This window comes from Rhinolophus sinicus, chromosome 2, assembly GCF_057876585.1.
Source record: "Rhinolophus sinicus isolate RSI-liver-muscle chromosome 2, RSI-T2T, whole genome shotgun sequence".
NCBI lineage: Eukaryota > Metazoa > Chordata > Mammalia > Chiroptera > Rhinolophidae > Rhinolophus > Rhinolophus sinicus.
The window spans coordinates 32301046-32316274 of record NC_142502.1 but is presented as its reverse complement, the minus strand read 5'-3'; the positions used below and the strand labels follow the sequence as shown (position 1 = coordinate 32316274).

General features: G+C 39.0%; 1 protein-coding gene and 1 long non-coding RNA gene across 2 annotated transcripts in view; one reads left to right on the top strand and one right to left on the bottom strand.

Annotated features, from left to right (window-relative positions):
• MTCL3 (MTCL family member 3) overlaps positions 1-5120 on the bottom strand; it is a 35209-nt gene extending 30089 nt beyond the window's left edge. Inside the window, exons 1-3 of the mRNA XM_088795461.1 lie at positions 4017-5120; positions 3310-3534; positions 1262-1420 (exon numbers count right to left, since the gene is read on the bottom strand). Coding sequence (XP_088651587.1) covers positions 1262-1420; positions 3310-3534; positions 4017-5120 — 1488 coding nt within the window. The remainder of the gene's footprint in view (positions 1-1261; positions 1421-3309; positions 3535-4016) is intronic.
• A 78-nt stretch (positions 5121-5198) lies between these two features.
• Positions 5199-8084, top strand: LOC141571711 (uncharacterized). Its single transcript, XR_012496746.1, has 2 exons — positions 5199-5428; positions 7801-8084. It is a non-coding gene; the product is annotated as an uncharacterized LOC141571711 (long non-coding RNA).
• The last annotated feature ends 7145 nt before the right edge of the window (positions 8085-15229 follow it).

The following is a 15229-nucleotide window of genomic DNA, read 5'->3' as shown; positions in this document are numbered from 1 at the left end:
GGAGAAGTTAGAGGCCTTTTAAGTCACCAAGTTAGTTACCTATGAAGACAGCCACATGGCTCCCAGTCTCCATGATTTTCTATGTAGCACACAGCCACCCTTAGGCATTAGCCAATAATTAAATATCATTAAAATGCTATGTTAAAACAATGTATAAAGTCAGGAAAGCATAAGTAGAAACTAAGACCACAAAATAATTTACCTCACTGAAACAGTTTTCTACAAATTTCTGATACATATTCTTAATCAGACTATTGATATTTTCACTGATACACGGCACATATATTTTCTACCATTCTGAAATAAGCATAGCAATGGAAAACTGCGATATCTCAGTTAGTCCATGGAAAGATTAAGAGTGTCATTTAAATTCTGCATATTTAAGCAGAAGAAAATGTTCAAAGGACCACGTGTGTATTTGGTAATTCTCAATAATAGTTTTTACAAGTTGCACTGTATACTCAGGCAGTTTTCAAAGAATATTTTAATTCATGTTGTTACTTATCACAAAGCTAATTATTTTTTGATAGACTTTTGTTTCTTTTCTCTTCCAATTATTTTCTTCGATATTTATTTTGTTCTCTGTGGTGATTCAGAGGAAACATGGCAAGATCTTGAAATAGCTGATGTGGAAGAGAACTCTGACTCTTCTACCCTGAAGGGTAGAACTAAGATGAATTGGTTTAAGTTGCAATTAAATAGATTTCAACTCAAAACATAGAAAACCTTTAAACAGAGTTATACTGTGATAGAATTGGCTACTACTGCAGATCTTTTGAAGGTTAGTCACTGGTGATGTTCTAAGCATTTGGAGGTTTTGTTATAAGGAGGATTCAAGCAATGATTAGATTAGATTTGATTCAATTGAATGGCCTTTATAGCCTTTTTCATCCTAAAAGTCTGTGGTTCGGTGAACTCAGTAGTAATTTCACAGAACTAGCTCTACCCCTCTGCTAACACAAGGCCCTTTGTGCTTGGTACAGCTATGTAATTTATTTCACTAATGTATGTTTGGATGACACAGGATGAAACAACAGTCACAGCTCATATATGTCAAGTTAGAAGAAGGGCTGAGGTCAAAATTTTTTCTTTGCTACTTGTTCATTAGTATGAACTCATGTATGTGTTACTATATTGGATAAGAACAAACTGTCTTATAATCATAAAAAATGGAATTATTTTAACAGTCATCTTAGTCCTCAGGATTCTTTTCTAAAGAGCAAAAAATATATAGCACACCATGAGATAACTGAATACTAACCTCTTTCATTTTTTCCAGTTCATTCTGTAAAGCTTGCTTTGCAATCTCAACTTCTATAAGCTGTTGCCTCAATTTTTCATTTTCATCTTCTGTTGTTGTTCGCTTTTCTTCCACATTTTCTAATTCGTGGTGAAGTCTCACAGATACATCCTTTGCAACCTAAATTAAAGTGTTGTAACAAAATATAATTAAAGACGACAAAATAAATGGGGTAAAGTTCTATTCATACAAAATGTATTAAGAGCCAATACTTATATGTTTTCCATATGCAGGCATCATTCTAGATGCTTTATATATAAGCCATTCAATATATAAGCTATTTAACCCTCACGATAATCTCATGAGATAGGTACAATTACTATTTCTATTTTATAGATGTGGAAACTGAATCTCAGAGATATGAAGTAATAAGCTCAATGTCACACAGCTAACAAATGACCAGTCTGGCTCTCGACTCAGTTCCCTTTAACCTCTATACTACACCGTGGTAATAAACGTTCAATTGTGTTTTTTCACACGTAGTGAATTTCACATATCTCCTCTAATCTCTAATTCTGCAAAAAAACTGTAAGGTAGAAACTTCTATTGTCACCATTTTAAAGACACGAAAACAAAGTTTCCACAAGTGGGGTGTGGAGGATGAATTTCGATTCTGTACTTTCAGGTGCTTAGTTTTAAGAACAATTTTAGCCCTTAAGATTGTTCTTTAAAAAATAACTGTGCATTTTTGCCTCCTGTTTTGAGATTATCTTGGAAATTTCAGGGTTTGGAAGAAAAGAGGAGCTGTCTAGTGTAGTGGCTCAGGACACAGGCTGTGTTTACAGACTGCGTGGGGAGCCAGCCTGGATACCTCACTAGCCAAGTTCCAGGGCTGGAGAGGCTAAGCACTTAAACTCTGTAAAAGGTTCAGCTTAGGCATCTGTTAAATGATACTACTGTGTTTGCCTGAAAATAAGGTACTAAATGTGTCCATCTGGATGAGATCTTATCTGGGGTTTATTTTTGGGGTAGGTCTTATTTTCGAGGAAACACGGTATTAATAATCCCTACCTTATTTTTTCTTCTTGAGAACTAAGTGAGATAATAATATATGAAACAATCCTTGCCACAGTGCCTGGTGCATGGCGAATACTCAACAAAGGTTGAAAAAAGAGATAATGCAACGCCTTTCATAAAATGTTTTTTTATAGCTTTCTTTAAGACAAACAGGATAATTACACTTGATTTTTATGTCTTGAAGTCAATACAAATAAAATTACATTTGTTTGGTTGTCCAAGACCATAAAGATCACATCTGGTTTACACTGTCAACAAATCTGTTTACAGCCAAACTGAACAGAACAGACCACAGGTGTCTAAAAAACGCATTTTCAAAGTTCAGAGTTTTCCACTGGCAGAGATTCTGAAGAAACAAGTTCACATTTAAAAAGAATGTAAAGTATTTCTTTCATTTACTTCACTCTCCCTTTACTTCCAAAGGGGGTCTCAAGTGGCACAGTTTTCCTTTTGGGGAGTTATGGAAGTGGTAAATACAGAACGGAAGGAGTCCTGAAAGATGGGGTGGCGGGTGGGTGGGGGGGGCGTCTGGCAGAGAGGAATCTCAACTCATACCTTTCCAGTGCTGTCCCTTCCTATACAGGGCTTCAATTACTCTGGAGGAGTCCTCATCGCAGTGTTCTAGAGTGCAGGATTCCACCTGGCCTTTATTGGGAAGGTAGATTCTGGGGGCCAGATCACGGCCAGAGCATGCGCTCTGCCACACCCTTGTTTGCTGCCAGGAAAAGAGGCGCCCTCCTCCCACCACCCCTGGAAGAAAGGCAGTTAGTTCCCAGCGAGTCCACAGAGCTCGCACTCCTCAAGGCCTTCCACACACTAGGCTCTTCAGATCCACCTGTCTGTTCTTCCCCGTGTCCTTCCGGGACTGATATTGTGTGGTCAGAGTTGCAAAAAGCTGTGCCTCTAAAGCTCTGCCTTTCAGCACGAAGAGCCCTTGTCCAGAGTTCCCACCCGCCGCCATGCCGCGCGCCCCGAGCTCCCTCGCCACAGACCTTGAGGTCCTGCTCCAAGCTGCGCAACAGCTCCCCATCGATTTCCCCGGTCTGCGCGTAGCGGAGCCTTTTGCGCTCGGCTTTGCGGAGGCGGTACTGCAGGATCCGACAGTTTTTGTTGGCTCTCTCCAACTCGTGGCGCATTTCCTGCAGTTGACAGGCATCCTCCTCGAAGAAAGTGTCCCTCATCTCGTCCATCTCCGTCCTCAGCTCATCGATCTCGTTCTGAGGAGGTGACAGGCCGCGGGTCAAAGTTAGCCTCGCCCCCCTACCCCGCTGACATACACCACGCACACCCCATCCCAAATCCAAATTCTCAGCTTTATTGCCCCCCTCTCCAGGAGATAGGAGTGCCACGGAGAAACTAGAAAAGCGGGCCCTCTTTCTGTCTTCTCCCGTTCTCCTAATCTTACTCTCTCCGTGAAAATGTGGAGTAAATCATGATAATTAGCAAAACGAAGGAGGCCCAGATTTGGCTATGCGTTAAAACCTAATGCTACTAATCTCAGGTTGTTTTAAATCCGTAAAAGGCCTAGGAACCCCCTCCTCTCATTTCCTGTTCCCCTCCCTCTTTAAGGCTGCCTAGCAGGTTATCAGCCTCTCACACACACACACCCCCCCCCCGCCGGGACACGCCCTAATCCTCGGAGGCCTACACTTCCCCGCCGTCCGCCCCCCCACCCCTCGTCTCCCCCTACCCTTCTCACTTTTAGAGTCTCGTTTTCCTCTCGAAGCTTCTCCATCTCCTCCTGCATTTCTTCCTGCTCTTGGAGCTGCTGCGGGTGCGGCTGCGACGAAGGGGGCGCCACAGCCTGCATGCCCCCACTGCTCGCACTGCCCTCTGCACTCTGCTGGGGGCCCTCCGCAGCCGCCGCCATTGGGGAGGCGGAAGGGACTGCAAGAGACTCGAAAATGGCAGAGGCGCCAGAAACCGGGGAGTTGCGGCTGCTGCAGCCGCTGCCGTTCTTAGTGTGCATCTGTGCCGCGGCTGCTGCCGCTGCCGCCCGCTCCTTCTTGAGGTGGAATTGAATGAGCTCAGACTGCAGACATCCTTCTTTCCAGTAGCTCCCTCCGCCACCGCTGCCGCCCCCCACAGCGCCGCTTCCGGAGTTTCTGCTGCCAGGGCCTGGGGTTTTGCCCGCAGAAGAGGCGGATGGCGAAGTGGAGGCCCCCTCCCCACCGCTGCCGCCCCTGTGCTGTGAGCGCACGCCTTTCCCTCGCCAGCCCTTGGGCGGCGGCGGCGGCTGCGGAGCACCCCCCTCCCTTTCCCCGGAGCCGCCGCCGGCTCCTCCTCCTTCCCCACCCCCTCCTCCCCCTTCCCCGAGCGGAGGGGGTTCCCCCAGTTTAGAAGACACGGCCTCTAGCTCCTGGGACGGCTCCTCGGGCGGGCCAGGCCTCCTGCCGCCCACCGGGCCCAGGGTCACCGAGGGGGCTGCTTCAGCACCAGTAGCGGGCTGGACAGTTCCCGGCACGGCCCCTTTGGGAGGCAGGGGCACCGCCTTCTCCGCCCCGCCTCCGCTTCCTCTGGCGATGGCAGAAGGCGCCGCGCGGCCCCCGGTCTTGCTGCCCTGCTGCTGCTGCTGCTGCAATTGCTGCTGCCGCAAAGAGTTGAGTTTAGTGCCTGCCCCCACCGGGGATCGGGTAGCCGCGGTTGTCTGTCGGACCGAATTGTCCCTCAGTCTAGCGGGTGATTGAGCACGCGCCTGCTTTCTGCTGCTGCCCTCCGGGTGCAGGCGAGCCTCTGTGGCAGCAGCGGCGGCAGAAGCTGCGGCGGTAGCAGGGGCAGCGCCCCCCGTCGGTAGCTGACTCATGGCTGTCTAGGAAGAATGTACCGGATGCGATTTAGAATGGTCCATCATCTCTCTTCGCCGCCACCAAATTTCCTTTCTAATCTGGGACAGAAACAAAAGGAAAGCACATAGCATGTCTGGATTGTTACAGATCAAGTGGTGATTTTCCTGTGCAAGGAAAGCCCTAGAAAATGATGACATTTGGAAGGAGATTAATAGAAGCTTTGACTTTAAAGAGTATGATGCAGAAATGTCAATTCTCGTTTTGCCCAGGGGGGCGCTATTTCCATCTCACTTCACCTCAGTAAAATACGACGATATGGAAGCAGGTGAGCCTAACATTCCCAAGGTAACAGGTTTTGGCAAGAGTGAGACATGGAGTCAGAAAAGAATTGATGTGAAAGGGGATTAAAAAAAAAAGAGGATAAGATCAAGAAGACGCTTCAGAGAAAAGGGAGATGTCCACATGCTAGAGTTGTCAATACCTTGACTTTTCAACTTTGGTTTTCCTCACCTCAAATCTGCATTTTAAAGCCTAGTTTAGTAGAGAAAGTTTTATTTACTTAATATTCCCAAATGTCAATTACAGGAAAAGGGTTACGACGGAGGTTCCTGAAGAAAAATTGCTATGGATACAATGCACTTTTCTCAAACAGCTCTAACCGTTAATGTTCTTGGTTAGATAAATGCATCCAATTTCCTTTAGACTCTAAGAGAAAACATAAATAATGAATGACTTTAAATCAACTTCGATTTCACAAAAATAATGGCATTAGGAATCATCTATATAGTTAAGTCATTAGTAAGTCTAAAGGGATTTTTTTTTAGCTATGGGAAATAATTTTTAAAATACTTTCAAAAAAGTTTTTTTGGGAGCTCTGCACAATTTTTAAAATTACAGGTGATGACATTTTCTATACTTATCCAAATTTCATAGTTCTTGTGAATCATTTTAGTTTTAAGTGTAATGCTAGATAGAAAATATTTTTATTCTTAAGCATATTTTTAGATGGTATATCATAGGCGAAGTTGTATTTTTAAAGTACCCAATCCTTTCTACACTGCCAAATTCTGAGACAGAAAGAACCTGCACCCAAGAAGGCTAGTGCATCCTGAGTTTGCACCCAGCAGGCTGGTGCATCCTCACTCATGGTGAAAGAGCAACTTCTATTGTGTACTTTTTTCAAAGATAAATCCATCACTGGCATTTAAAATCTGGAAAATAGCAAGCCATTGTCTTCTGGGTTTTTCTCCCTAGTGATCAGCTAGCTAGTCAGCTTGTCAATTAGGTGCCTTTTCCTTAGAACTATAATTTCTCTCTACAGCACTGAGAAGGGCATGACTAGACAGAAAGTTCTGCTTTAGGGAAAAAAAAAAATCCCTCCTATTAGGAAAGGACATACTTGCCAGTTACCTTACTAGCATTATTCCTGTTATTGTCTATTTTAAGTATAACTTAGTCAACATGCAGTAATTCCTCATTTTATAAAGAAATATTACTGGACAGCTCCTTCTCCACCTCCCTTTCTCTTCCTGGGATCTCCTTCCACCTCATTTTGGATAATAATAGTGAACGAAGAAGACATTGGGGGGGGGGGGGGGAGGAGTTGTCCATCAACTTATTTTCTAGGTGTTTTTCCTGAGCCACATATTCCTAGAATGTGTGGCCTACTTCATCCGCATGGACCACCCAAACAAGTTATATTGCCAATGCAACATTATTTTAGTTTTGAAATAGGTAGAACCACTCCGGAACTGAGAGCTACCAGAGAACATTTTAACTCAGCTCCTAGACACCTCTAACCTAGGAGAAAGCTCAGGTTCCCCAAACTCGGCTTCCACAATCAAAGGTACCTGGTCGCTGTCACGTATTTCTCCCAGTGACACGATGTTGTGTCTCTTCAAGGCTTCCCTCGTGGAAATCGTCAGCTAAGCAACCCCAGAACGGCCCAAACAAAGATTTTTAATCTCAGATTTAATCTGCTCATCGATCCACTCCATCTCTCATCCCCATCCCTCTAGAAATCCAGAGCTGCTCTCACTTCTCAGCAGAGGCGATGTTTCGAAGTTGATGCAAATCAACAACGCTTTGCTTCCGATCTTCCCGAGACCTCAGGGTTTATTGTGTCTTTCAGAGACGAGGAAAGTTTAACTTCATTAGTATAATATGCGATCTTCGGGCTGAGCAAGACTTTGGGCTCCCTCACCCAAGTTCCACAACCCCTGGATTTCTCCAAACAAAGGCGTTCACGTGCAGACGCAGAGGCCCCAGAGCGACCGGCCGCGGCTCAGCTGGAGCTGCGGCTCGGAGCAGGCGAACACCGGAGGTACCACGCCGTGCCAGACGCTCCCCAGGAAGTGCAGGATATTCATGAGTTGACCTCACTGGACTGGGCAGGGGAGGGGGCGGGATTGCAAGGGAGGGCAGAGTAGAACTAACCAAAGAGAGGCTACTTTCCAGAAGAAAGAGAATAAGGCGGAGACTCGGGTGGGGGTGGGGGTGGCAAGAAGACAAAAAGGCCAAAGCCACGCCCGAGATGGAAGACTGGTAGCCACGTTCAAAGTCCTTGCGGCACTCCCATATTCTATACTTGGCAGAAGATTCCAAAACCACTCGAAATCGGATGCACTGTTTTTTTGAAAAGCTTTGTCCTGGGCTCGATCAATCTCCATCAATTATTTACTTGAGCTCTTTTCTCAGGGAGACGAATGCGAACAGCCTTCCGGGATTGACTGACGTCTCCAGTTGCAGCTGCAAGGCGCTGACGGGCGGATGCTGGGAGTTCTCTTTGTTCACTCACTTTAATTCTCAGTCGAGCTTTCCACGCGGTGCACCGCCCCCACCCCCAGTCCGGGTGGAGTCATCAGACGTCGCTTCCATGAGCAGATAATGGTTGCCAGACCCGTAGTCGCACAGACAAAGGGTTCTTGTGATGCCTCGACTAATTTAGTGCAAACCGAATAAATATTGGTTTACAGAGATCATTTACAGACGAGTTTGCCTTCGGTACATTTTCTTCTCTATTAAGTTCTAGTTTCCACAGTGAATACGAGCAACAATTGCTAGGATCCATAATCTTTATAGCAGTGCATGTGGGTAACATGAGTCATCTAGAGTGTATTTATACGGTATGAGCTTAAGGGGAATTGGAGAGGAGGGGAATTCAGAATACTATATGCCTTTAAGATGTACACTAATCCATACTATTCCACCGTAATAATATTTTTTAAAATCCGACTGTAAAATTCTTTTTTACCTCCCAATTTAATTTTTTTGGGGGGAGTGAGAGGGAGGACAGGCATGAAGGTCTCCCTCTCACCTGTAAGAATTCCTTAGTGAACTGGAAGATGAGAATAAAACGAAACATCGTTTTAGAAGGGATTTTTTTTAATTAAATGCCTCTTACGTTAATATTGTTGTTTTGTGTGTAAAAAGGTCAATGTTTTGAAATAATAGTTGTTTATGCTAACATGAATTGTAGTGTAAAATTTTATTTTCCAAGTATAAAACCTTGCATTAAAAATGAAATTAAAACAATTTAGAAGTAGCTTGGGTACAAGCAATATCGTTACAGAAAAATTTAAAAAGATATCCAAGCCCTGGTGAATAGTATCTCCAGCGAGATATAAGACCACTATGGTACCACGACAAAAATCATCCATATACTCAACTGCTTCAAAATAGGTAAGTTCCCAGTTGATGCTTGGCACTGTCCAAGGTGCTGGTTAGGCAAAGATTAAATTAAGAAATAGTCCCTGTCCTGGGAGGCTCAAACCTATTGGTGAGAATTAAAATGATGTCCATATAATCCTTTGGATACTTTTGGAAAGTAGAATTGTGATATTTGTGAGATCTATAATTAACAGCTCAGACCTTGGCCAGCATAGGAAAAATAAAGGGAAGAAAAGGAAAGTAAAATATAATCACAATTTATTTACAAATTATGTTAATTTGTCATTATGCACCCAAATCTGAATTTGGATTTCCTTAAGAAATACCAAGATCCACAGGTGTCATTCAACCAAAATGAATAAACTGGATAACAACATTTTTTCAGATTAATTTAAAAAAATAAAATATTATAAACATAGCCTAAGAACAAAAAGCATACCTAGTCTTGCCCCTCTAAGAACTTGTACACTGTTCAGGCATCTATGTTTCATTTATTTTTACTAAGGTAGTATTATTTATTTCAATGCAATTAGTAACTTTAAAACTCATAAAATCAAAAATTGATTACCATGCAGTTAATGTGCTTAAATGTGTCAATTTATAGTTTAGAATTTTGCAATTTCAAGGTTGAAAACATTAAAAAAATATACTGTAAGTGATATTTAAGATTCTTTTTAACTCAAGTAAATATGCTACAAGGAGAACTTTGGAACTGGAAATGTATCTTGTTTATTCCTTTATTTGCTAGTTAAAAATTATCTATCTCCTTCCATCACCATATATTTGATCCCGTTTACCCTCATCTACCACCCACTCCCTTTTTACCCTCTGGTAACCACTAAACTACTGTCTGTGTCTATGGGTGGTAAACACATAATGTGATATATAGATGAAATATTACAGAATTGTACACTTGAAACCTATGTAACTTGACTAACCATTGTCACCCCAATAAACTTTAATAAAAAAACACGTAAAATTATGTATCTCCAATTAAGCAACCTCAAAAATGATTGATTATTCAGTGATTTGTCAGAATTTAGAAAGGAATTGTTTTTAGTGTATTTTAGAAGTAGACAGGCCAACAGACCCTCTTTGTGTATGTAATAATGAATCATCCATTCTGTAACACAGTAAGATGTGGCTCTTCAGTCAAGAGAAAAAAGGCTAAAGTCTCAAACACAAAGCCTTTAAGAAAAACATAGCTTAAAATATCTACCCTTTCATTATCATGACTAACCATATAACTGTATTTGTATCTACATAGTTTACATTTTGCAAGACCCTTCCACTTTGTATGCTCAAAATACTGTGAAGTAGATATTATCTTCTCCACTTCAAACATGGAGTAACTCTGTTTCAGAACTGTTAAGCAACTTATTCAAGTTCCATATCACAACCAGAACCTGAACTTGCGTCCTCTCCCATTAAATCTGCTTTTCATAGATTGTGCCTCTTTTTCATGCCATGACTTAAAAATCTGTATCTCTAAGCCTGATTTTTTTCTTTATACTAGTCTGATCTTTTCATTTATTCGTAGACTACGTAAATTTGGAGATAACACTATCACCTCAAACTCTATGTGAAATTTTTCTCCTCAAACTGATTTCAATTTCAATTCTATTTTTCTTTTAATGAAGATAAACAATATATTCCATGTCTATTTTTCTTTTAGTAGTATTATCATTTGATATATGTTCCCACTAAACACTGGATTCTTCATTCCTTAATCTGTTACCATCTATAGCTATTTCTTTTCAAAATAGTTCCTAGCCTTTTCTTTTTTATCTCCCGTGCAATCACTACCAAAATCCAAACCCTCATAATTCTGTTTAGACTACTGCAACTTCTTTCTATCTTAGATAAATTCTTTCTGCCAAATCCACATTACCCAATACTTCCAGTTTACACCTTTATTAAAAATTTCCTTGTCATTCTGCTTACAGTCACTGCATTATTTTCAAACTCTTTTTTCTAGACTTCAAAAAAGTCATTGTCCCCATTCTATACCAAATGTACTCCCTAATACTTCACCACACATACTCCCTTCCTAGTTAGACTTATTGTCTCTTTTTCCCACAAGCATATGGAGCTTATTCTGCTTGTATAGTTTTTTTCTCTTGCCACTTTTTGTACTTGGCATGTCCTCCCTTCTTTCCTGTGCCAAATCTACCCATATTCTACGGCTCTGCTTAAGTTTCAAATCTTTCAGCCACATGAAGTTATTTAAACTTTTTGAGCCTCAGTTTTTTTCCACTCATTTATTCATTTATCTATACATTTAACACATATTGTTGAATATTTAATAGTACCTAATGTACGTGATTATTATTATAAAATGGTGAAGGTCATTCTTATCACAGTGCATGAGGCATACACTAATCATAACACATGATAAGTGATTATTACTATGTGCCTGACATTGTAAGCTGTCAATAAATGTTAGCTATTATTATCATTCATATTTTAGAAGATTATTATATTAGTTTGCACCAAATTCTACCATTCCTGAATTTCTACAGAACTTATAAATAATGTCACACTGCTAGAATCCCATGGTTAGTCTTTGATTATTTTATAATTGTCCACTCTGATGGTAAATATCTTCAAATAACACTCCTGCTTCCCTCATGTTCATCAGGGAGTTAGGCACACAGAAACTGGTGAGTACAGGGGCTGAATTGATTGGTAGACTTTTATGACAGAGAAAAGCTGATGTTTTCAGATCTATCCTCTGTTTTTGGAAAGTAATTTAGCTTGGATATGTGCCAGTGTCTTGACCTTTACTGACATGCAGTCACAAGGCACATTTGTTCTCTGGATTACATTTTAGCTAATAATCTATAAACCATAGACTCCTTGGGTTGTAAACAGCATGATTCATTTTTTTTTTTTTTATCTCTAAGCAGGCTGCCCAAGCCATATTATACAATTGGCTTAGCCTAATTTCAGGCATCTCAATAAAGTCTATTCTACAATCTCCCAAAGTAAATGTGCACATGTTATCACAACACAATGACCAAAACTAATGATTTAGTTCATATATTGGATTCAGGCAGATTTGTGAATGACAGAAATCATTACTCTACTATGAATGCTTAAGTTATTCGTGTTTTTTTGCTGTTGTGTAAGTTTGCAATTGGATATTGCACAGCTAAACTTCTGTTGCATTACTTCAGTAAATACTCATGAATATTCACCTTTAGTAATTCAAGCCAATGTCTAGTCACTCATATGCAAAATACTGCTGTTTTTCAATGCAGCCCTATTTTCAATCTTACCTTAAGCTCAGTGGAGATTTTTTTTTTACAAGTCTGGTAGTTATTAGGTAAATGCTATACACATTTAAGATAACCATTAAATTTCCCTTAATATCACTAGTGTCATAATTCAGCATCATCAAATTTTTATAGCAGTGCTTTAATAATCTTTTATCTCATCTGATCCAAATCCTCCTTTATAAATAATTAAGCTGCTCTAATATGAGCAGAGTAGGTAATTCTCGTTGTGTCAGACCAACAAGGATGGCATTTTAAGTTACACTAGATGTCACTAGGAAATTTTAGTGCAAGTTTTCATTTCTAAGCGTCCTCTGCATAAACATAATCAAGCAAAGATTATACTAACTGTAAGTAGATCTGGTAGTTTTATATTATTATACTGAATATTTGTTAAGTAAACTGCAAATGTTATATTTTATACTCAATTGATCTGGTTATAGAAAAAAATAAGCAAAATGCCACCTACATTTTTTATTCTAATATCTTCTTTTTCTTGTTCTTAAATATCTGTGAGGTTTTAATTCAATGTTTAGTTACTAATGTTTTGGATAATAAGCTATGGAAAGATCAGAGTACTCTTTTATCTGACAGGATTTTAGATTATTTTGACTTTATTTTACTCAATGGTATTTATTGTATATAAGTGTTCACACAAGCACACTCAAATTAAGATAATCAGACCAGATGTAGAAGAAATAACAATGGATATTTCAATAACCTGGGGTTAACTAACAGAGAAGATCTATCACCACACTTTGTAAAAAAGGAAGACACTATTGGCAATAGTATTAAATAGGTGAGGGTACAGAGGGGTCATTGAAACAGAAAAAGAGATTTGCATAGAGCATACTACCTTGAAAACAATGATTTTCTATTGGGTGACATAGTCAACTCATGATATTCTCACTCTCTTCCCTGCATTTGTTCTACTGGGACTCTCCATTAATTGCTCCAGCCTACTGGTTGGGAAGCAGTTCTGAAAGAGTCAAATGTAAGATATCAACACAGTAAGCAACAATATTATCATTAATTCAAAGACTTTAAAATTGCTATGTTCCTCACAAACTCATCTTTAATGTATGATGGTGATCTTAAAATTTCTGCTTTCAGAAAAAGCATCATTTTGATTTCTTTCTCTAACACTACTAATGAATTTTCTCTGTGGGTATATTTAATGGAATTGAATATTAGTCAATTGAATATTTTTATGATATTAATTTTACCTCTACATTAACATTGTGTAATATTTTATTTAATTAGATTGTCTTTCTAAACCTCATTTTTTTGTTTTCCCAGAGATTGTATGTCATTTGTTAGATTTATTCATAAGTATTTGCTATTGTTAAAGGTGTCATCTTTTTAAGCATGTTCTAATTGTTTATTATTAGCATAAAGAATGACAATGGACTTCTGTATAATGATCTTATGTGCACATACTTTGCTGTATTCTTCTATCATTTCCAATATTTTTCTGCAGAATAATTTTTAAGTAGATAATTGTATCTTATTAAAATATTCATTTCCTCCTTTACAACCTTTTTTGCCTTAAATTTATTTTTCTTGTCTTATGGTCTGGCTAAGACCTCTTGTACAACATTGAATAGAAACAGTGATAATAGTATATTACTGAACTAGGAATAAATGAGAACTGTCTTATCTTGCTATAGTATATCATCAAAAATAATTCATAGCAAAACAGCACACTTAATGATGATTCATTAAAAACATTCCATTTAAAATTAGAATAAAAAAATGGAAGACTACTATCAATACTTTTATTCAATATTGTACTGGATGTTCTACAGTGAAACAATAAAAGAAAAAATAAGTTAAAGGATTGCAATAGAAGCAAAAGTGGTTATTACTTTAGATGATATGATTATTGATATATTTTCAACCAAAAAGAATCCTAAATTCAGATGCATTATTGGCACTAGAATTAGGAACAACTGCTGTTTAATAAAAGGATAAACTTATAAAGCATGTCATTATACCAGTAACAAACAGAAAATATTATTTAAAGAGACATTCATTATTATTTATAACTATAAAATATGTAATATGTCTATCAATCTAATAAGAAATGTGTAATATATTTTTAAAGAAAATGATAAATCCATATTCAGAAAAATTAAATAGACCTATGTCAATTAACAGAATGATGTTAATAAATGTCAGTGGGAGGACTCAGTATACTAAACATGTCAATTTTTCTCTAATTGATTAATAGGCAATTGTTAATTAATAGTACAAAGAATACCAAAAAAAATTCCACATGTTTATTTTTTGAACTTTGGCAATTTGATATGTTAAGTGCCAGGGCCAAGAATCACCATGACACAAATTGAGTTAATAGGCCCTATGAGATACTAATATTTAAACTTTAATACGTAATAAGTTATTGGCTCAGGTATACAGAAACTAAAGAAACAGACTAGGTAAGTAACAGAGGTGGCATTAAAATCACCAGGGGTGGGGGTGGCTGGTTAGCTCAGTGGTTGGAGCACGGTAGTCATAACACTAAGGTCGCCAGTTCGATTCCCACATGGGCCAGTGAGCTGTGCCCTCCACAACTAGATTGAAGATAATGACTTAACTTGGAGCTGAGCTGTGCCCCCCCACAAGTAGACTGAAAAGCAACGACTCGACTCTGGGAAAACACACTGTTCCCCAATATTCCTCAATAAAAAAATTTAAAAATCACCAGCAAAATGATGGATTATTCAATAAGACAAATGGCTAAGTCTATGGAAACAAGAGAAATTAGAACACTATATGGGCTCAAATAAAAACCACTTGACAACAAGTTTATAACTAAAATGTGAAAGGCGAAAATCTTAGCACTTTAAAAAGAAAGATCAGGTGACTTTTTTGTGGGGGTTTTTTTTTTTTTGGTCTGGGATAAGGAAGGATTTTAAAAAATAAGATTCAAAAATATATAACACAAATGGAAAGATAAGTACATTAGACTTTATTAAACATAAGTGTTTCTGTTCATCAAAAGATAATGTGAAAAAAAAAAGAAAAGACAAGTCACAAATTTGGAGGAATAGTTTCAAATATATAACAACCAAAGATTAATATCCAGAATATTTCAAAGTGTTCCTACAGATCAATAAGAAAAACACTGATAGCTTAGTAGAAAAAAAAATGGTCAAAAGACACAAATAAGTAAT